The 21,886-nt window shown below is 45.6% G+C and overlaps 1 protein-coding gene across 1 annotated transcript in view; it reads left to right on the top strand.

The window, feature by feature from the left end:
• LOC139259667 (cysteine-rich secretory protein LCCL domain-containing 1-like) overlaps positions 1–21,886 on the top strand; it is a 117,422-nt gene that overhangs the window by 35,875 nt on the left and 59,661 nt on the right. The window contains exons 2-5 of the mRNA XM_070875225.1: positions 327–445; positions 545–677; positions 6,085–6,200; positions 10,864–10,964. Coding sequence (XP_070731326.1) covers positions 327–445; positions 545–677; positions 6,085–6,200; positions 10,864–10,964 — 469 coding nt within the window. The remainder of the gene's footprint in view (positions 1–326; positions 446–544; positions 678–6,084; positions 6,201–10,863; positions 10,965–21,886) is intronic.

Here is a 21,886-nt window from a genome sequence, read left to right as displayed (position 1 = left end):
CCGCTTCCTGATATCATGTGGAGCGAATCGAATTGGCTGAAGACTGGCTTCTGTGATAGCGGGGACCTCAGGAGGAGGCTGATATGGATCATCCACTTGGCACTTCTGGCTGAAGATAGTTGCAAATGCTTCAGCCTTGTCTTTTCCACTTGTAGCTGGATTCTCTTATGCTCTGCTGGTCTGATCAGAAAACAACTGATTATTTTGTGTCAACATTTTTGATTGATTACTTATGTTAGATTTTTTGTTTAAGTAATTCTGCTAGAAAAATCAGTATCATCCAGCAGTATCTCCAAACTATTTTTTCAAACTTCTTTCCATTGCAGACGTGGGATATTGAACTGGAGAGGTCTTCGGAAGCTTGGGCTGCAGACTGCCGATGGGAACATGGACCTGCTTACCTTTTACCTTCTATAGGACAGAATCTGGGTGCACACTGGGGCAGGTATTGTATGCAATACTTGACTGACATAAATTAGATTTTTGAGATATATAAATTTTTGTCTTCAAAGATTACTTCTTGTTTTTATTGTTAAATCCACAGATACCGGCCTCCTACCTTTCATGTTCAAGCATGGTATGATGAGATTAGAGATTACATGTATCCTTATCCTCAAGAATGTAACCCTTGGTGTCCCTTTAGATGTGTTGGACCAGTATGCACACATTATACTCAGGTATGCTTGAGTTTAAACAAAATCTTTGATGTGGTTGCTATTTTTTGTAAATGTTTTCAATGGCAAGTAGTTTTAATTGTAAAAAGGAATGCTTGAGACTGGGTGGCGCAGTTTTTAACATGCTGCCTCATTCACCTCAAGGACTTAATTCAAAATCCAGCCCATGGAATGAAAGACTTCTCTTTCTGCTGTGTAAAATAAACCTACATAATATTAGTTTGGTCACACTCAATTTGGGTTCACAACACAAAACTGACGCTAAATTGGCAATCTCACTATGCTAGGCAGTATGGGAAATGGGAATACCATATTTGTACAGGAGGGAGATTCTCCCCTGAGGCTGGGAGTAAAGAAAGAAATAAATCATTTAATTTATTTAGTACTTTTTACATCCTCAGGGTGTCCCAAAGGATTTACTTTTGAAGTGTAGTCGCTGTTGTAATGTAGGAAACGCAGCAGCCAAATTGCACACAGCAAGGTCCAACAAACAATGTGATAATGACCAGATAATCTGTTTTTGTGATGTTGGTTGAGGGATAAATTTGGCCAGGATTCTGGGGAAAACGCCTCTGATCGTTGACTGGTTCCATGGGATCTTTTACGTCCACCTGAGAGGAAAGCCGGGGCCTCAGTTTAATGTCTCATCTGAAAGTACTGCACTGGAGTGCCAGCATGGATTATGTGCTTAGGTCTCTGGAGTGGACTTGAGCCCACAATCTTCTGACTCAGAGATGAGACTGCTATCAACTGAGACAATTAATCCCAGGGTATTAAAATAGATGACGGAAGATTTAGCAGATGCATTCGTTATAATCTACCAAAATTCTCTGGACTCTGGGGAGGGACCAGCGGATTGGAAAGCAGCTAATGTAACGCCTCTGTTTAAAAAAGGGGGCAGACAAGAGGCAGGTAACTATAGGCCGGTTAGTTTAACATCTGTAGTGGGGAAAATGCTCGAAGCTATCATTAAGGAAGAAATAGCAGGACATCGAGATAGGAATAGTGCAATCAAGCAGACGCAACATGGATTCATGAAGGGGAAATCATGTTTAACTAATTTACTGGAATTCTTTGAGGATATAACGAGCATGGTGGATTGAGGTGTACTGATGGATGTGGTGTATTTAGATTTCCAAAAGGCATTCGATAAGGTGCCACACAAAAGGTTACTGCAGAAAATAGAGGTACGCGGAGTCAGAGGAAATGTATTAGCATGGATCGAGAATTGGCTGGCTAACAGAAAGCAGAGAGTCGGGATAAATGGGTCCTTTTCGGGTTGGAAATCGGTTGTTAGTGGTGTGCCACAGGGATTGGTGCTGGGACCACAACTGTTTACAATATACATAGATGACCTGGAAGAGGGGACAGAGTGTAGTGTAACACAATTTGCAGATGACACAAAGATTAGTGGGAAAGCGGGTTGTGTAGAGGACACAGAGAGGCTGCAAAGAGATTTAGATAGGTTAAGCGAATGGGCTAAGGTTTGGCAGATGGAATACAATGTCGGAAAATGTCAGTTCATCCACCTTGGAAAAAAAAACAGTAAAAGGGAATCTTATTTGAATGGGGAGAAATTACAACATGCTGCGATGTAGAGGGACCTGAGGGTCCTTGTGCATGAAACTCTTTTGAGTCCTTGTGCATGAATCCCAAAAAGTTAGTTTGCAGGTGCAGCAGGTAATCAGGAAGGCGAATGGAATGTTGGCCTTCATTGCAAGAGGGATGGAGTACAAAAGCAGGGAGGTCCTGCTGCAACTGTATAGGGTATTAGTGAGGCCGCACCTGGAGTACTGCGGCAGTTTTGGTCACCTTACTTAAGGAAGGATATACTAGCTTTGGAAGGGGTACAGAGACGATTCACTAGGCTGATTCCGGAGACGAGGGGGTTACCCTATGATGATAGATTGAGTAGACTGGGTCTTTACTCGTTGGAGTTCAGAAGGATGAGGGGTGATCTTATAGAAACATTTAAAATAATGAAAGGGATAGACAAGATAGAGGCAGAGAGATTGTTTCCACTTGTCGGGGAGACTAGAACTAGGGGGCACAGCCTCAAAATACGGGGGAGCCAATTTAAAACCGAGTTGAGAAGGAATTTTTTCTCCCAGAGGGTTGTAAATCTGTGGAATTCTCTGCCCAAGGAAGCAGTTGAGGCTAGCTCATTGAATGTATTCAAATCACAGATAGATAGATTTTTAACCAATAATGGAATTAAGGGTTATGGGGAGCGGGCGGGTAAGTGGAGCTGAGTCCAAGGCCAGATCAGCCATGATCTTGTTGAATCGCGGAGCAGGCTCGAGGGGCTAGATGGCCTACTCCTGTTCCTAATTCTTATGTTCTTATGTCGAAGAGGGAGCTTTATCTTGCATCTGACTGATATATCTGATCTGGTAATGCTTGATGCAAAGTGCCTAAAATAACAAAAATGTTCCGCTACTAGTGCTTAGATATATTAGGCCCAAGTTTCCGCCCTCTGGAAAAACGGCCCATCTCCATAAGGTGCGGCGACTTTCTGGAATAAAAAGGGCGGCGAAAACTTACCTTGTGATTCTCCGGTCTCCTCAGGACATCTTCGTGCTCAGCGTGGCACAGCACAGGAGGTCGGGGGTGGAGCCAGGTCCCGGCGCTGAAAACAGTTCCGCGACCTCTGTACATGTGCGCTAGAGTGTGCGCGCATGTGCAGTAGCTCCTTGCCCCCGAGGCTGCGTGGAAGGGGCCCGACCCTAGCCCTGGATGAATGGGCTTCCCGGGCGAAGATTGGGACTCGGGCCTCCCTCTCATTCAGCTTCCTCTCCCCCCCCCCCCCGCCACCCCTCCCATTTAGCCTTCATCCCCCTCCCCCCCCCTTCTACCCCCCCTTCATACCCCCTCCACCACCATCGGCGGTGGGGCCCGCCCACCCGGCATCTCGCTGGGGGCGGGTCCCGCCCGAAGTGTCGGCGGCGGCCCGGCCCGTTCAGCCTTCCCCCCCCCTCCCTCTTCTCCCCCCTTCTCTCCCCCCCTCATCTCCCCTCCCTCCCCCCTCCTCTCCCTCCCCCGCTCCCCCTTCTCTCCCCCCTCTCCTACCCCCTCCTCCTCTCCCTCCCTCCCCCTCCTCCCTCCTCCCTCCCTCTTCCTCTCCCTCCTCCTTCCCCCCTCCTCTCACCTCTCCCCACTCCTCTCCCCCCTCCCCCTCCTCTCCCCCTCCCTCCCCCTCCTCCCTCCCCCTCCTCCACCCCCTCCCTCCGACCCCCCCACCTCTCTCCCCCCATTCCTCGCTGTCAGAAACACAGAGAGAAACTGTCAGAAAGAGAGAGAGAGAGACACTGGTTGGGCGGGGGGCGCATCCCAGCACGCTGTTGGAAGGCTCCCGGTGCTGCAGTAGGTGAGTAGAAACAATTTTTTATTTATTGATTGATTTTTAATTATTTTTTAAAATTTTAATTTTAATTTTTTTGATTCATTTATTGATTGATTTATTGATTTATTTATCATTTATTATTGATGATGGCTCTTTATTTGTAAAAGTGAAATGTTTAATGTTTGTAAACTCTCTCCCCTCCCCCATCTCTCATTCCCTACGCCTGATTTATAAGTGTAGGCAAGGTTTTTCTGAGCATACAAAAATCTACACTTACTCCATTCTAAGTTAGTTTAGAGTAAGTTTTTGCTGCCTAAACTTGCAAAACAGGCGTAAGTGGCTGGACATGCTCCCTTTTGAAAAAAAAAATCGGTTTGAAAATGAAACTATTCTAACTGACTAGAATTGGAACAAAAATAAATGCCGAGAATTGCAATTTCTCAGATGCTCCATTCTAAACTAGTTGCTCCAAAAAAATAGGAGCAACTCGGGCCGAAACTTGAGCCCATTATCTTGATGAACATACAGAAAAAGAAAAAAAACGTCTCTTGTTTTCTCTGGCATAAAGCAACGTTATTTTTCATAATAGAAAATGCTGAAAATCAGAGCAGCATCTATGGAGAGAAACAGAGTTAATGTTTCAGGTCGATGACCCTTTGTCAGAACTGGCAAAAGTTCGAAAGTAACAGATTCTTAAGGAAGTGCTGGGGCCCTGAAAGGGGGAGGGTAGGAAAGAAAATGAGCTGAAAATCGTGATCTCGCCGGGTTCGTATGAAGTGCGCACGCACCCGGCGAGGCCTCGCAAAAGCCGGTTCTCAGCGCAATGCCAATGCACCAAGAACCGGCTTTTCCCATCTGTCAAGATTTCTTCTGACAGAATCTATGCATCCCTGGGAGAAGGACACCAACACGACAGAGATTATGCTATTTGCCCAACCCATGCCCAGCGAATGTCCATCAAACTTTTATGCCTGGCAAAAGCAGGCGTATAGTCTACTTTTACCAGTGTGACACTTTTAAAACATTAAAATTAAATTTAATCATTCATTTTTATATTAAAAACCCTGTCCATTAAGGTAAGTTTATTTTTAACCCTATTAAAACACATTCAAAAAAAAGTTTCTAAAACATTTAATTTCATTTAATTTTAAATATGTGAGGTGTTTTTTTTAATTTATTATGCTGTGTTTCTTGTTTTAAGAGGGTTTTCTCATTGATAGTAATGGGAACTCGTAAAAACAGATTTCCTATTTTTATCAATGAGAATACTACCTAATGATTGGTGGTCCAGGTCCACGTGACTCCAGCATTTCCGTACGTACGGGGAAGTCATCTTCCCGTACGCTACACAGCGAATGGAGGCCTCCGACTGGAATCCTACGTTCCTTCGGACCACCAAGTATTTTCGTAAAAAAACTTTGGGTCGGAGAAGTTTGTCCGAAGGAAGCCTCCGACCGCAATTTTCCCCCCAATATTATTTTTCATATCCTGTCATTAATTAATGTTCACTTTTGGTTTCATGCAAACCACCAGAAGTGCTAAAATAGAACTTTTTACCGTCTCCAAAAACTCAAAAGGGTCAGTTTCCTTTCCTTTGTAGCTGAGGAAAACTTACCTTCCAGGTGCAAAGCAGCTCCCTTTACATTGCTCAGAGATTTCCTGAGGGGGTAGAGCGATTACACACCATGAAGGCATAGCGATGCAAAGGAAGCAGGAGAAGGTATAGCCACTCTTCCTGCCTCATTTTCCTCACACAAAGCCCATTTTGCAGGCCGCCCAGGTTGGCATTGGATCCTGCACTAAGCTACTCTCAGAATTGATCATCAAAGTTGGCACACTATAAGGAGATGGAGCCTCGAAAATGATAAGTATCTTTTCTTTACAGGTACTAGACACTGTCTTTGGCCCTTGGGGCCTTCTGGCCATTGTTTGTACTGAATAATTGAGGTCATGTGATCCAGTTATTGTAGTTGGTTTGGTATGATTCTGAATACTTCCTGTTAGTACTTCTGTTCATGTGAGGGTATTGTTGGATGCATTACGACTTTTTTTTATATTGTCTTCTAGGTAGTATGGGCAACAAGTAGCAAAATTGGCTGTGCCATTAATTTATGCACAAACATGAACATCTGGGGCCAAGTTTGGCATAAAGCCATTTACTTGGTTTGCAACTATTCTCCTAAGTGAGTAAAGCTGAAAGAACTAGTAAAAGTAAATTTGTATTCTGTTAGTATACTTGAGAGAATTTGCAAAACATTGAATATCTTTTTTAAGGTAGTATATTGTGTCTTTGATCAACTAAATACTAATTATACATTTATATACTGGCTCTAGAATTTCCTGATAATCAAATGTACATTTTTTCTCCAAAGTATTGTACAATTGATGTCACAATTATTAATCCTGCAACATAATTACACGTCAAATATATGAGGCATACAGATAGATAAGAGTCTGCACTGAAAACCACAGCCAGCATGGAAATTGACTCGAAAACTAGATAAAACTATTCAAATGATTCAAAACCATGTATATTGCAAATAATTGGTATCAGGGAGTGAGGTCCATGCTGTAAAGAAAGAAAGAAAGACTTCTATTTATGTAGCTCTTTTCATGACCTCAGGACGTCCCAAAGTGCTTTACAGCCAATTAAGTACTTTTGAAATATAGTGACTGTTGGATGTAGGATACGAGGCAAGCTCCCACAAACACTCTCCTGCTCTTCTTCAAGATAGTGCCATGGGATCTTTTACATCCACTTGTTCGGGCAGATGGGGCCTCAGTTTAATGTCTCATCCAGAAGATGCTGGGGCCGAAATTCATGGTCCATATAAGGCCCGTTTCCACTGTTTTGTGGCGGCCATGTGGTGGAATCAAGTGGCCACCGCGTTGCAGTCCATTGGCTGCCCCGACCCCATTTCAGCTCGGGGATTTTTAGGCCTATCCCCACTTCCGCCCTGCTGCTGTCGACCACCGCAAGCGCGTCATCAAAGTGCGCACCGCCGCTATCCCTCATCTACATTTTAATCCACCCCAAATTTGATTGAAAAAGTCCACTAGCCACTGGACGGTGCCTCCAACAGCTCTTTCTGTCGGTGCACCTTGTCACCTTTTCTGCTCTCTCTCTGTCCTGGCAGTGCGACTGCCATTAAAGGCAAGGGCTGAATGCCGCCGCGGCCATCTTACTTTTTTTGTTGGCCGGACTATTATTCTCCCAAGTTCGGCCAGACCGCCAACAGGCAGACTCGTACCCCCTCTTGGGTGCCAGGCCGCTGGCCCGGCTGAAACCCTCCCTGGTGGCCCAGTGGCCGAAGCTAAGAAAATCCTGATGCTCTCCCCTTTAACAGAGAGGAGAGAGCATTGTGACGCACAAGTAACAGTAGCAGAGACTCAATCCTACCCCAGCTTCCGCCCCTCAGCATGACTTACGGCCGCACTTCTGTCCGCATTGTGACCGACTTTGGGTCCAATGTTAAAAAATCTTCTAAGATCTGAAAATCGATCGGAGAGCCGCATCGCTCCCGCTGGAAAGCACAGGTAAAAAATCATAGGTGCGCCAGCTTTCCGGCGTGCCTGAATTTCAGCCCCACCACCTCCAACAGTGCAGGACTCCTTCAGTACTGCAGTTGAGTGGCAGCCTAGATTTCTGTGCACAAATCTCTGGAGTGGGACTTGAATCCACAACCATTCTGACATAGAGGTGAGTGTGGTACCCACTGAGCCACGGCTGACACTATAATGCAATCTTGAGGTTCAGAGGATAGTTATAACTACCTAAATTACATTTTCTGGGTTTGGATAATAATCTGATCCTTTCAATTACATTACTGTCTTGTAATTTTTCCTTGATATTCTCATTATAATGACTTGAACGACTTCTCATCCTCGGTGATTTCAACCTCCATCTCAGTTCCTCATGCCCTCTCTCCTCTGAATTCACTAGCCTCCTATCCTCCCTTAATCTCTCCCTCCATGTAAACTCCCCAACCCGTATTCATGGCCACCCCCTCGACCTTGCCATCTCTCGTGGCCTCGCTACTTCCATCGTGTCAATCGCAGATAAGACCATCTCTGACCACTTCCTCGTATCGCTCTCCATCCACATCCCCCTTCCACCCCCAACCCCATCTCCTTCCGTGTCTGCCCCTGGAAAAAACTCTCTCCCGACTCTCTTACAACTGCGCTTATGAACTCCCAACTATCCAGCCTTTGGCAATCCATTCATCATGACATTTCTGCTCAATCGCATCCTCACCACCATCTTTGATGCCCTTGTTAAAACAATTACTCTCTCTCATCCTGGCCGTTCCCCCGGTACAGCCCTCATCTTTGCTCCCTTAAGTCTAAGGGATGCAGACTTGAACGGATGTGGCGGACAACTGGTTTAGCCATTCACCACCAGATCTGGCTGGACCACATAAAGCATTATCGTGTCCTGCTCCCGTCTGCCAAAATTGCTCACTATTCCAGAATCATTCTGGAGTGCAAAGATAAACCCCGGCTTCTATTCTCCACTGCTGACCATCTAGTTAAGCCCCTCTCCCCAGCCTCCACCCTCGCCTCCGACAATAAATGTGAGGTGCTCATGGATTTCTTTGTCTCTAAGATTGAGACCATTCGTTCAGCCGCCTCTGCTTCTTCCCTTCCTTCCCCTAGCCAATCCTCTAAGGATCCCTCTGCCCTCGCCCTGACCTCAGATTTTTCTCCAGTTTCTCTCCGATCTCCTCTCATGACCTCTCCGATCTCATCTTGTCCATGAGACCCACTTCCTGCTCTCGTGACTCTATTCCCACCAAATTGTTGACCACGCAACTTCCTTTTCAGGCTTCTATGTTAGCTAACATTGTTCGTGGTTCCTTCTCCTCAGCTACTGTCCCCCCTCTCAAATCTGCTGTCATCGCTCCCCTCCTCAAAAAATCAACCCTTGACCCTTCCGACCTTGCAAACTATAGCCCCCTTTCTTTTCCAAAGTCCTTGAATGTGTTGTCGCCTCTCAAATCCATGCCATCTTTCCTGCAACTCCATGTTTGAATGCCTCCAATCCGGTTTCCGCGTCTGCCACCGTACCAAAATGGCTCTCATCAAAGTCACAAATGACATCCTTTGTGACAAAGGCAAACTATCCCTCCTCGTCCTTCTTGATTTGTCTGCAGCCTTTGACACGGTTGCCCACTCTATCCTTCTCCAACGCCTCTCCACCATCATCCAGCTGGGTGGGAATGTACTCGCCTGGCTCCATTCTTATCTACCTAATTATAGCCAGAAAATCACTTGCAACAGCTGCTCCCGCATCTTTACCTCTGATGTCCCCCAAGGATCTATTCTTGGCCTCCTATTTCTCATCTACATGTTGCCCAGTTTTTTTTTCATTCCGGGATGTGGAAGTCACTGGCAAGGCCAGCATTTATTGCCCATCCCTAATTGCACTTGAGAAGATGGTGATGAGCCGCTTTCTTGAATCGCTGCACTCCTTATGGTGAAGGTACTCCTACAGTGCTGTAAGGGAGGGAGTTCCAGGACTTTGACCCAGCGACGATGCAGGAACGGCGATATATTTCCAAGTCAGGAGATGTGTAACTTGGAGGGGAACTTATAGGTGATGGTGCTCCCATGCACCTGCTTCCCTTGTCCTAGGTGGTAGAGGTCGCCGGTTTGGAAGGTGCTTATGAAGAAGCCATGGCGAGTTGCTGCAGTGCATCCTACAGATGGATACACTGCAGCCACGGTGCATTGGTGATGGAGGGAGTGAATGTTGAAGGTGGTGGATGGGGTGACAATCAAGCGGGTTGCTTTATCCTGGATGGCGTTGAAGTTCTTGAGTGTTGTTGGAGCTGCACTCATCCAGGCAAGTGGAGAGTATTCCAGCACACTCCTGACTTGTGCCTTGTAAATGGAGGAAAGGCTTTGGGGAGTCAGGAGGTGAGACACTCGCTGCAGAATATCCAGCCTCTGACCTGCTCTTGTAGCCACAGTATTTATGTGGCTGGTCCAGCTAAGTTTCTGGTCAGTGGTAACCCCCAGGATGTTGATGTTGGCAGATTAGGCAATGGTAATACCATTGAATAGCAAGGGAAGGTGGTTAGACTCTCGCTTGTTGGAGATAGTCATTGCCTGGCACTTGTGTGGCGCGTATTTTACTTGCCACTTATCAGCCCAAGCCTAAATGTTGTCCAGGTCTTGCTACATGCGGGCATGGACTGCTTCATTTACTGAGGAGTTACGAATGGAACTGAACACTGTGCAATCACCATTTGGTGGCCATGCCTTCTGTTGCCAAGGCTCTAAGCTGTGGAATTCCCTGCCTAAACCTTTCCACTTCTACCTCTCTTTCCTCATTTAAGTGCTCCTTAAAACCTGCCTCTTTGACCAAGCTTTTGGTTACTTGTGCTAATTTCTCCTTATGTAGCTCGCCTTTGGACATTTCACTACGTTAATGGCACTATATAAATACAAGTTGTTGTTGTTGTTATGAAGCGCCTTGGGACGTTTGACTACGTTAAAGGTGCTTTATAAATACAAGTTGTTGTGGTAGTTATAACTTATTAAAACAATGCAATTCAGGCTGCTCCTTATGAGTAAAAAACATCGCTGGAATTTAAATCTGTAACCTTTATCGGTGACTATTTCCCTATTTGATTTGTTATTTGTAAAAATTGATTCTCATAACTGCACCAACTCACTCATTTTATACCTCCAGTCAATGATTGGACGAAAAATAAATTTGAAGAATGAGTGAAAAAAATTGATTTATAGTTGTACCTTTTAATAATCTCTAAGAATACATTGTGTAATGTACTCTATTCCATCTGAAGATGTGACATTTTTCGATATGTATCTTATTTTCAGGGGTAACTGGTGGGGCCATGCACCTTATAAACATGGGTCTCCCTGTTCTGCCTGTCCTCCTAGCTATGGGGGAGGCTGTAAGGATAATCTGTGTTACAAAGGTATGTGCTATTCAGCTTTCTTTGTGAAATAAATCCATGAATTTTGTTTATAAACTATGATATAAATAACCCTTTACACCTAAGCTACACCAGAGTGTATGGATTTCTTAAACACTGACCTTATTGTAAACTCTGCTCCTGACGTTGCCCTATAACCTAAGTGAATGGATATTCAACTGTTCTATTTACATTTGTGTTTGACATGTGAGTGGAATGTGGATTAAAATATCACAAATGTATGGGAAAAATGTTGAGTCTTCTGGGTTTAAGCAAATGCACCAGGAATCGCATGTATCTGTAAAGATAATGGATCGTCGGAGTATGGAATGCTTTGCCACGATAATGTGTTGAGGTGGAGACTGTTGCACCTTTTAAGGGCAACTTGAATAAATACTTGAAACAAAGCTAGATATAGGGCGTAAGACAGTGGAATTAGTTATGGATTGCTTTAGTAAAGAGCCGGCACAAACACAATGGACTATATGGCCTCCAATGTCAAACTTTAAACTTCCATGGATTAGCTTTTAGGCTTGCATGCAGGCCTTTTTATGATACCTAGGGGTAGAATTGGTATGTGTTGCACCTGTTTTCCGGGCGTAATGTGGTTTTCCGAGTGTGAGGAATTCCTGGTATTTGAGGTTTGCAAAGGAAGCATATGGGAGATTTAAAATTTAAGGGCCGCGTAGCATTTTAGACACCATTAAATAAAAAAAAAATTTAAACTTCAACCAGCACCAACATCACATTATGATTTGGCAATCACTCTATCTCAGCCTGAGGTTGCGAATACTGCTGGGGCCGATAATACTGCTGGGAGCCTGCCATAAATATGATGACAATCTATTGGAGTCAGGGTGGAATGAGGCAGGTGGGCTTTATGTCTGCCCCACCTGAACTATCAACAGATTGAAAAATACAGGGTGGCGAAATTGCCCCTTTTTATAGCCCCGTTAGCGCCTCCGGGGCCCAAGACAGTTTTCACCCGGGGGAACAGGTAGCTACCGCCTCCCGGGAAATTGCTTGGACGTTTACAGAGGCGCTGCCATGGGCCACCACGCAACCGGCAATGACATCATGACCCTTCACCGCCCCATACCGATCCCTTACCACCCTGCGAGGGAAATTGCCCCGCTAGCCACGAGGCTGGCACGAGCACATGTCAACGCCAGCTTCGCGGGTCGCGCCGCGCCAAGCACTAAAAGTCTCGGCCCTGGAAGGTTACCACTCCCAACCTGGGCGCAGGGTAATTTTGCCCCCCAGGTCTTTCGTTTTATACATTGAAGTAACAAGTACAAATTGTGCTGTTCCTATTTTAAGTGTATTGGGCAAATTTTGTGAGGTTCCACACAACCAGTGAGGATCTACCACTGCATGGAATTTTTCTTTTTATTAATTCACAGGATGTGGGCATCGCTGGCAAAGCCAGCATTTATTGCCCATCCCTAATTGCCCTTGAGAAGATGGTTGTGAGCCGCCTCCTTGAACTGCTGTAGTTCTGTTATGAAGGTTCTGTTCTGAAGCTGCAAAACAGATACACCGCTTTGAGTGCTGTTGGGGGGGGATGACTCATCAGGGGAGGGCAACAGCAGCCAAATTCATGGCACCGTGGCTGGCTCTGTTACACAGGAGGGCAGGAAAAAGAGTGGGAGAGCGATAGTGATAGGGGATTCAATTGTGAGGGGAATAGATAGGCGTTTCTGCGGCCGCAACCGAGACTCCAGGATGGTATGTTGCCTCCCTGATGCAAGGGTCAAGGATGTCTCGGAGCAGGTGCAGGACATTCTAAAAAGGGAGGGAGAACAGCCAGTTGTCGTGGTGCACATTGGTACCAACGACATAGGTAAAAAAAGGGATGAGGTCCTACGAAACGAATTTAAGGAGCTAGGAGCTAATGCTAAATTAAAAACTAGGACCTCAAAAGTAGTAATCTCGGGGTTGCTACCAGTGCCATGTGCTAGTCAGAGTAGGAATCGCAGGATAGCGCAGATGAATACGTGGCTTGATCAGTGGTGCAGCAGGGAGGGATTCAAATTCCTGGGGCATTGGAACCGGTTCTGGGGGAGGTGGGACCAGTACAAACCGGACGGTCTGCACCTGGGCAGGACCGGAACCAATGTCCTGGGGGAGTGTTTTCTAGTGCTGTTGGGGAGGAGTTAAACTAATATGGCAGGGGGATGGGAACCAATGCAGGGAGACAGATGGAAACAAAAAGGAGGCAAAAGCAAAAGACAGAAAGGAGATGAGGAAAAGTGGAGGGCAGAGAAACCCAAGGCAAAGAACAAAAAAGGCCACTGTACAGCAAAATTCTAAAAGGACAAAGGGTGTTAAAAAAACAAGCCTGAAGGCTTTGTGTCTTAATGCAAGGAGTATCCGCAATAAGGTGGATGAATTAACTGTGCAAATAGATGTTAACAAATATGAAGTGATTGGGATTACGGTGACGTGGCTCCAGGATGATCAGGGCTGGGAACTCAACATCCAGGTGTATTCAACATTCAGGAAGGATAGAATAAAAGGAAAAGGAGGTGGGGTAGCATTGCTGGTTAAAGAGGAGATTAATGCAATAGTTCGGAAAGACATTAGCTTGGATGATGTGGAATCTATATGGGTAGAGCTGCAGAACACCAAAGGGCAAAAAATGTCAGTGGGAGTTGTGTACAGACCTCCAAACAGTAGTAGTGATGTTGGGGAGGGCATCAAACAGGAAATTAGGGGTGCATATAATAAAGGTGCAGCAGTTATAACGGGTGACTTTAATATGCACATAGATTGGGCTAGCCAAACTGGAAGCAATACGGTGGAGGAGGATTTCCTGGAGTGCATAAGGGATGGTTTTCTCGATCAATATGTCGAGGAACCAACTAGTGGGGAGGCCATCTTAGACTGGGTGTTGTGTAATGAGAGAGGATTAATTAGCAATCTCATTGTGCGAGGCCCCTTGGGGAAGAGTGACCATAATATGGTGGAATTCTGCATTAGGATGGAGAATGAAACAGTTAATTCAGAGACCATGGTCCAGAACTTAAAGAAGGGTAACTTTGAAGGTATGAGACGTGAATTGGCTAGGATAGATTGTCGAATGATACTTAAGGGGTTGACTGTGGATGGGCAATGGCAGACATTTAGAGACCGCATGGATGAACTACAACAATTGTACATTCCTGTCTGGCGTAAAAATATAAAAGGGAAGGTGGCTCAACCGTGGCTATCAAGGGAAATCAGGGATAGTATTAAGCCAAGGAAGTGGCATACAAATTGGCCAGAAATAGCAGCGAACCCGGGGACTGGGAGAAATTTAGAACTCAGCAGAGGAGGACAAAGGGTTTGATTAGGGCAGGGAAAATGGAGTACGAGAAGAAGCTTGCAGGGAACATTAAGGCGGATTACAAAAGTTTCTATCGATATGTGAAGAGAAAAGGTTAGTAAAGACAAACGTAGGTCCCCTGCAGTCAGAATCAGGGGAAGTCATAACGGGGAACAAATAAATGGCAGACCAATTGAACAAGTACTTTGGTTCGGTATTCACTAAGGAGGACACAAACAACCTTCCGGATATAAAAGGGGTCAGAGGGTCTAGTAAGGAGGAGGAACTGAGGGAAATCTTTATTAGTCGGGAAATTGTGTTGGGGAAATTGATGGGATTGAAGGCCGATAAATCCCCAGGGCCTGATGGACTGCATCCCAGAGTACTTAAGGAGGTGGCCTTGGAAATAGCGGATGCATTGACAGTCATTTTCCAACATTCCATTGACTCTGGATCAGTTCCTATCGAGTGGAGGGTAGCCAATGTAACACCACTTTTTAAAAAAGGAGGGAGAGAGAAAACAGAGAATTATAGACCGGTCAGCCTGACCTCAGTAGTGGGTAAAATGATGGAATCAATTATTAAGGATGTCATAGCAGCGCATTTGGAAAGAGGTGACATGATAGGTCCAAGTCAGCATGGATTTGTGAAAGGGAAATCATGCTTGACAAATCTTCTGGAATTTTTTGAGGATGTTTCCAGTAAAGTGGACAAGGGAGAACCAGTTGATGTGGTATATTTGGACTTTCAGAAGGCTTTTGACAAGGTCCCACACAAGAGATTAATGTGCAAAGTTAAAGCACATGGGATTGGGGGTAGTGTGCTGGCGTGGATTGAGAACTGGTTGTCAGACAGGAAGCAAAGAGTAGGAGTAAATGGGTACTTTTCAGAATGGCAGGCAGTGACTAGTGGGGTACCGCAAGGTTCTGTGCTGGGGCCCCAGCTGTTTACATTGTACATTAATGATTTAGACGAGGGGATTAAATGTAGTCTCTCCAAATTTGCGGATGACACTAAGTTGGGTGGCAGTGTGAGCTGCGAGGAGGATGCTTTGAGGTTGCAGAGTAACTTGGATAGGTTAGGTGAGTGGGCAAATGCATGGCAGATGAAGTATAATGTGAATAAATGTGAGGTTATCCACTTTGGTGGTAAAAACAGAGAGACAGACTATTATCTGAATGGTGACAGATTAGGAAAAGGGGAGGTGCAACGAGACCTGGGTGTCATGGTACATCAGTCATTGAAGGTTGGCATGCAGGTACAGCAGGCGGTTAAGAAAGCAAATGGCATGTTGGCCTTCATAGCGAGGGGATTTGAGTACAGGGGCAGGGAGGTGTTGCTACAGTGTAAAGGGCCTTGGTGAGGCCACACCTGGAGTATTGTGTACAGTTTTGGTCTCCTAACTTGAGGAAGGACATTCTTGCTATTGAGGGAGTGCAGCGAAGATTCACCAGACTGATTCCCGGGATGGTGGGACTGACCTATCAAGAAAGACTGGATCAACTGGGCTTGTATTCACTGGAGTTCAGAAGAATGAGAGGGGACCTCATAGAAATGTTAAAATTCTGACGGGTTTAGACAGGTTAGATGCAGGAAGAATGTTCCCAATGTTGGGGCAGTCCAGAACCAGGGGTCACAGTCTAAGGATACGGGGTAAGCCATTTAGGACCGTGATGAGGAGAAACTTCTTCACCCAGAGAGTGGTGAACCTGTGGAATTCTCTGCCACAGAAAGTAGTTGCCAATTCACTAAATATATTCAAAAGGGAGTTAGATGAAGTCCTTACTACTAGGGGGATCAAGGGATATGGCGAGAAAGCAGGAAGGGGATACTGAAGTTGCATGTTCAGCCATGAACTCATTGAATGGCATTGCAGGCTAGAAGGGCTGAATGGCCTACCACTGCACCTATTTTCTATGTTTCTATGTTTCTCTGTACTCTCACAGTGCTGTTCGGGAGAGAGTTCCAGGATTTTGACCCAGTGTCGATGGAGGAACTGCAGTATGGTGTGTGACTTGGAGAGGAATTTGAGGTGGTGCTGTTCCCATGCACTTGCTGCTTCTAGGTGGTAGAGGTCATGTATTTGGGAGATGTTGTTGAAGAAGCCTTGGCCAGTTGCTATGGATGGCACACACTGCAGCCTGTTCCCTGTAATTGTTCTTTGTGCGCGGTCCCTTTAACTGGCTGCATGGCCTATTCAAATGTTCGCGCATGTATGATTTCTTCCATGTAAAGGCCAGTGAGCAGCTTGTGTGGGATCTCCATACTGCTGCGCGCGTGCGTGGTCACACAGCTTGGCTGGAACGTTGGTCAGGAGGTGACTCACTCGCCGCAGAATACTCAGTCTCTGACCTGCTTTTGTAGCCACAGTATTTATTTGGCTAGTCCAGTTAAGTTTATGGTCAATGGTCAATGGTCAATGGTGACTCCCAGAATGTTGATGGTGGAATATTCTGCGAGGCTAATTGTTCAATGTCAAGGGAAGGTGGCTAGATTCTCTCTTGTTGAAGATGGTCATTGCCTGGCACTTCTAATAAATTCAGATTTATTCAGATTTCCTCTGTTAGCAGTTTCCAGTTTCAGTAAGTCATTTGGAGAACTTTTTTTCTGGTTTATTTTCCTCTCCAAATGTCCTTATGCATACATATGCTGTTTTGCTGTATTTCATTAAACTGTCACGATCATTGTCAGAGTACCCTCTAAATTAAGTTGTGAGCAGAATCTAACTGTTTACAGATATCTTTCTCCTCCAAAATTCTTCCTGTTTTTGGTTTTAAACTAACTTCTAAAATCTGTGGAAATCCTTCTCTTTTTAATTTATCAAGGTTGGAAATATTATTAGGGTAACCTAATCCATTAAAGCTTTCATTCAAACTATTCATGCACCAGTCAACTTCAGCTCATGTCATTGTCAGCATCAATAGGGTACATTTTGTGAGGCCCGATGTTATCTGTGGTGCCTTGGATGCCGTCAGTACATTTTAGAAAATCACAGTTGTGCTGCCTGCAGTTTTCCATCCACTGAAATAAATAATACGGCATTGCCAAATTTGCATTAATAACTTTAGTGCCAAGAGCGCACAATGAATGGTTGTTATCTGATGAATTCTTGTTCACCAGGGTCAGTAGTTGAAGTTTTTGAAACCTTGTCAGCAAAGTATTTGTAGAGGAATTAACCCAACATTGGCAACAGCTTTGCTGCAAACCAATAATTAGGTTTGTTTTGCTGTCTTAACCTTTTGTTCGATCTGTGAGATTTCTCGTGCTAATTTGTAAGTGGAAGTATATATCAAGTGAAATAAAAACAAAAAATGTCAGAAATATTCAATAGGGTCAGAAAGCATCTGTGGAGAGAGAAACAGTTAATATTTCAGGTTAATAACCTTTCATTAGAACTGGAAAATGTTACAGATGTAACAGGTTTTAAGTAAGTACAGAGGCACGGAAAGGAGGGATGGGATGAAAGAACAAAAGAGAAGGTCTGTGATAGGATGAAAGGCAGGAGAGTTTGAATGACATGAGAACATAAGAACATGAACATAAGAAATAGGAGCAGGAGTAGGCCATACGGCCCCTCAAGCCTGCTCCACCATTTAATACGATCATGGCTGATCCAATCATGGACTCAGGTCCACTTCCCTGCCCGCTCTCCATAACCCCTTATTCCCTTATCGGTTAAGAAACTGTTCATTTCTGTCTTAAATTTATTCAATGACACAGCTTCCGCAACTCTCTGAGGCAGCGAATTTCACAGATTTACAATCCTCTGAGAGAAGAAATTCCTCCTCATCTCAGTTTTAAATGGGCGACCCCTTATTCTAAGATCATGCCCCCTAGTTCTAGTCTCCCCCATCAGTGGAAACATCCTCTTTGCATCCACCTTGTCAAGTCCCCTCATAATCTTATACATTTCGATAAGATCACCTCTCATTCTTCTGAATTCCAATGAGTAGAGACCCAAACTCCTCAACCTTTCCTCATAAGTCAACCCCCTCATCTCCGGAATCAACTGAGTGAACCTTCTCTGAACCGCCTCCAAAGCAAGTATATCCTTTCTTAAATATGGAAACCAAAACTGCATGCAGTATTCCAGGTGTGGCCTCATCAATACCCTGTATAACTGTAGCAAGACTTCCTTGCTTTTATACTCCATCCCCTTTGCAATAAAGGCCAAGATTCCATTGGCCTTCCTGATTACTTGCTGAAATAGGAGCATGAGTCAGCTATTTGACTCCTCGAGCCCGCTCCGCCATTTAATACGATCATGGCTGATCTGATCATGAACTCAGCTCCACCTCCCTACCCACTCCCCTTAACCCTTTATTCCCTTATCATTCAAAAATCTGTCTATCTTCGCCTGAAATATATTCAATGATCCAGCCTCCACAGCTCTCTGGGGCAGAGAATTCCACAGATTTACAACCCTCTGAGAGAAGAAATTCCATCTCATCTCAGTTTTAAATGGGCGGCCGCTTGGACTGAGTTTATGCCCCCTAGTTTAAGGTTCCCCTATGAGTGGAAATATCCTCTCTGTATCCACCTTGACGAGCCCCATCATTATCTTATGTTTCGATAAGATCACCTCTCATTCTTCTGAACTCCAATGAGTATAGGCCCAACCTACTCAACCTATCTTCATAAGTCAACCCCCTCATCTCCGGAATCAACCAAGTCAAAAGGGATGATGATGTAAGGCAAAAGGTAATGGGACAAGGAAAGAAACAAATGATGGGTCTAGAAGAGGTGTAAATACGAATAGCAGAACCACAACATCTGCAAAAAAAATGGGTGCAGAGGTTATGATCTGAAATTGTTCAACTCAATGTTGAATCCGGAAGGCTGTAAAGTGCCTAATCGAAAGATGAGTTGCTGTTCCTCGAGCTTACGTTGAGCTTCATTGGAACAGTGTAGGAGGCCGCGGTCTGGGAGTGGAATGGAGAATTAAAGTGACAGGCGACCGGAAGCTCAGGGTCACACTTGAGGACTGAATGGAGATGCTCCACAAAGTGGTCACCCAATCTGAGTTTGATCTCCTCAATGTAGAGGAGACTGCATCGTAGCAGCGAATAAAGTATAGTAAATTGAAATAAGTGCAAGTTAATCGCTGCTTCACCTGGAAGGAGTGTTTGGGACCCTGGATGTTGGGAAGGGAGGAGTTAAAAGGGCTGATTTTGTATCTCTTGCACTTGCATAGGAAGGTGCCATGGGGGGTGACTGAGCAGTGGACCAGCCTGTCGCAGAGGGAACGGTCCCTTCAGAATGCTGAAAGGGGAGAGGAGGGAAAAATGTGTTTGGTGGTGGATCACACTGGATGTGGCTGAAATGGCGGAGGATGATCCATTGAATGTGGTGGGATGGGAGGGTGAAGGCAGAAGTGCACGAAATAGGACAGACACAGTCGAAGGCTCTGTCAACCCTGGTGGAGGGGAATCCTGGGTTGAGGAAAAAGGAAGACATATCGGAAGCACTGATATGGAAGGTAGCATCGTCAGCACAGATGCGATGGAGATGGAGAAATTGGGAGAATGGAATAGAGTCCTTACAGGAAGTGGGGTGGGAAGAAGTGCAGTCAAAGTAGCTGTGGGAATCAATGGGCTTATAGTGGATATTGGTTGATAGCCTATCCCCAGAAATGGAGACAAAGAAATCGTGGAAATGAAGAGAAGAGTCAGAGATGGACCATGTGATGGCGAGGGAAAGGTGGAAGTTGGAAGAAAAGTTGATGAAATTTTCCAGGAAACAGCACCAATACAGTCATCAATGTATCAGAAAAAGAGGTGAATGAGGGGACCTGAGTAGGACTGGAACAAAGAATGTTCCACATACCACAAAAAGGCAGGAATAGCTAGGACCCATGCGGGTTCCCATCGCAGCACCTTTTATGTGGAGGAAGTAAGTGGAGTCAGAGGAGACGTTGTCCAATGTGAAATCAAGTTCAGCCAGATGGAGGAGGGTGGTGGATGAGGACTGGTTGGGCCTCTGTTCAAGGAAGAAACGGAGCGCCGTCAGACCATCCTGGTGGGGATGGAGGTATAGAGGGATTCGATGTCCATGGTAAAAAGGAGATGGTTTGGGCCATGAAACTGGAAACTGTTAAAGTGGTAGAGGGCGTCGGAAGAGTTGCAGATATAGATAGGAAGGGACTGGACAAGGAGAAAATGTAGAGTTGTGATAGGAAGAAATCAGTTCTGTGGGGCAAGAACAGGCTGAAACGATGGATTTACCAGGGCAATCCTGTTTGTGGATCTCTGGAAGGAGGTAGAAGTGGGCTGTGCAGGGTTGGGGGAATATGAGGTTGGAGGCCGTGGAGGGAAGATCTCCAAAGGAGATGAAGTCAGTGACAGGCTTGGAAACAATTACTTGATGTTCAGTAATGGATCGTTGTCCACGGAGAGGCAGGATAAGATGTGCTTGATGTCCAGCCTCCACAAGGTAGAGGTCCGTTTGCAAAACAACAACAGCGCCACCCTTGACAGTGGGTTTGATGACAATGTTAGGGTTGGATCTGAGAGAGCGGTGTGCTGCAAGTCCAAACGGAAGTAGGTTGGAGTGAGTGAGGGGAGCAGAAAAATTGAAACGGCTGTTACCACATCTGCAGTTCCCAATGAAAATACCTAGGGCCCAAGTTTCCACACGATAAAAAACGGGCGCCCCTCCGAGCTGGGCGCCCATTTTTTGCGCCTAAAACGGCGCCTGAAAATAAACTCGCGATTCTGGAGAGCCCTGCAGCTCCTTGTCTGTTTGGCGCGGCGCCCAGGGGGGCGGAGCCTACACTCGCGCCGATTTTGTAAGTGGGAGGGGGCGGGTACTATTTAAATTAGTTTTTTTCCTGCCGGCAACGCTGCGCGTGCGCGTTGGAGTGTTCACGCACGCGCAGTGTGAAGGAAACATTGGCACTCGGCCATTTTTGTAGTTCTTTGTAGCTGTTTAGTTTTTGAACATTTTTTAATAAAAGCACATTGCCATCAGCACATCAGTACTGAGAAGGCTGCAGGAAGCCTCAGAAAGTTGAGGCAGCCGTTTCCCGACGACCTCCCACTTTTGCCGTCAGGAAATGGCTCCTCAATTTCTGAGGCTTCCTGCAGCCTTCTGTCTCCTTCCCTCCCTCCCTCCCGCCTGCCCGCCGGCCGTGTGGAACGGCTTCCTCCCCCCCCCCCCCCCCCCTTGCGTTCGGTCGGCGGTCGGATCCCTCCCTTCCGCCCGCCCGCCCGCCGTGTGGAACAGCTTCCTCCCCCCCCCGCATTCGGTCGGTGGTCGGTTCCCTCCCTCCCTCTCGCGTTCGAGAACGGCTGCCTCGTTTTGTGAGGCTTGCTGCAGCATTCTTCCTGGCTGAAGCACTTTCACACAGGTAGGAAGATGGTTTATTTAATCTTTTCTTTGCTTATAAATGTTTATTCAGGTTGGATTTATTTGTATAATATTTGTATAAGTATAAATAAGGATTTATTGTAGAATTTAATGACTTCCCTTCCCCCCCCCTCCCCCCCCACCTCGTTCTGGACGCCTAATTTGTAACCTGCGCCTGATTTTTTAATGTGTAGAACAGGTTTTTTCAGTTCTACAAAAATCTTCACTTGCTCCATTCTACTTTAGTTTGGAGTACGTTTTCACTGTGGAA

Source organism: Pristiophorus japonicus, chromosome 1 (genome assembly GCF_044704955.1).
Source record: "Pristiophorus japonicus isolate sPriJap1 chromosome 1, sPriJap1.hap1, whole genome shotgun sequence".
In the NCBI taxonomy this organism is placed as follows: Eukaryota; Metazoa; Chordata; class Chondrichthyes; family Pristiophoridae; genus Pristiophorus; species Pristiophorus japonicus.
This window is presented reverse-complemented; position numbering and strand designations above follow the sequence as displayed.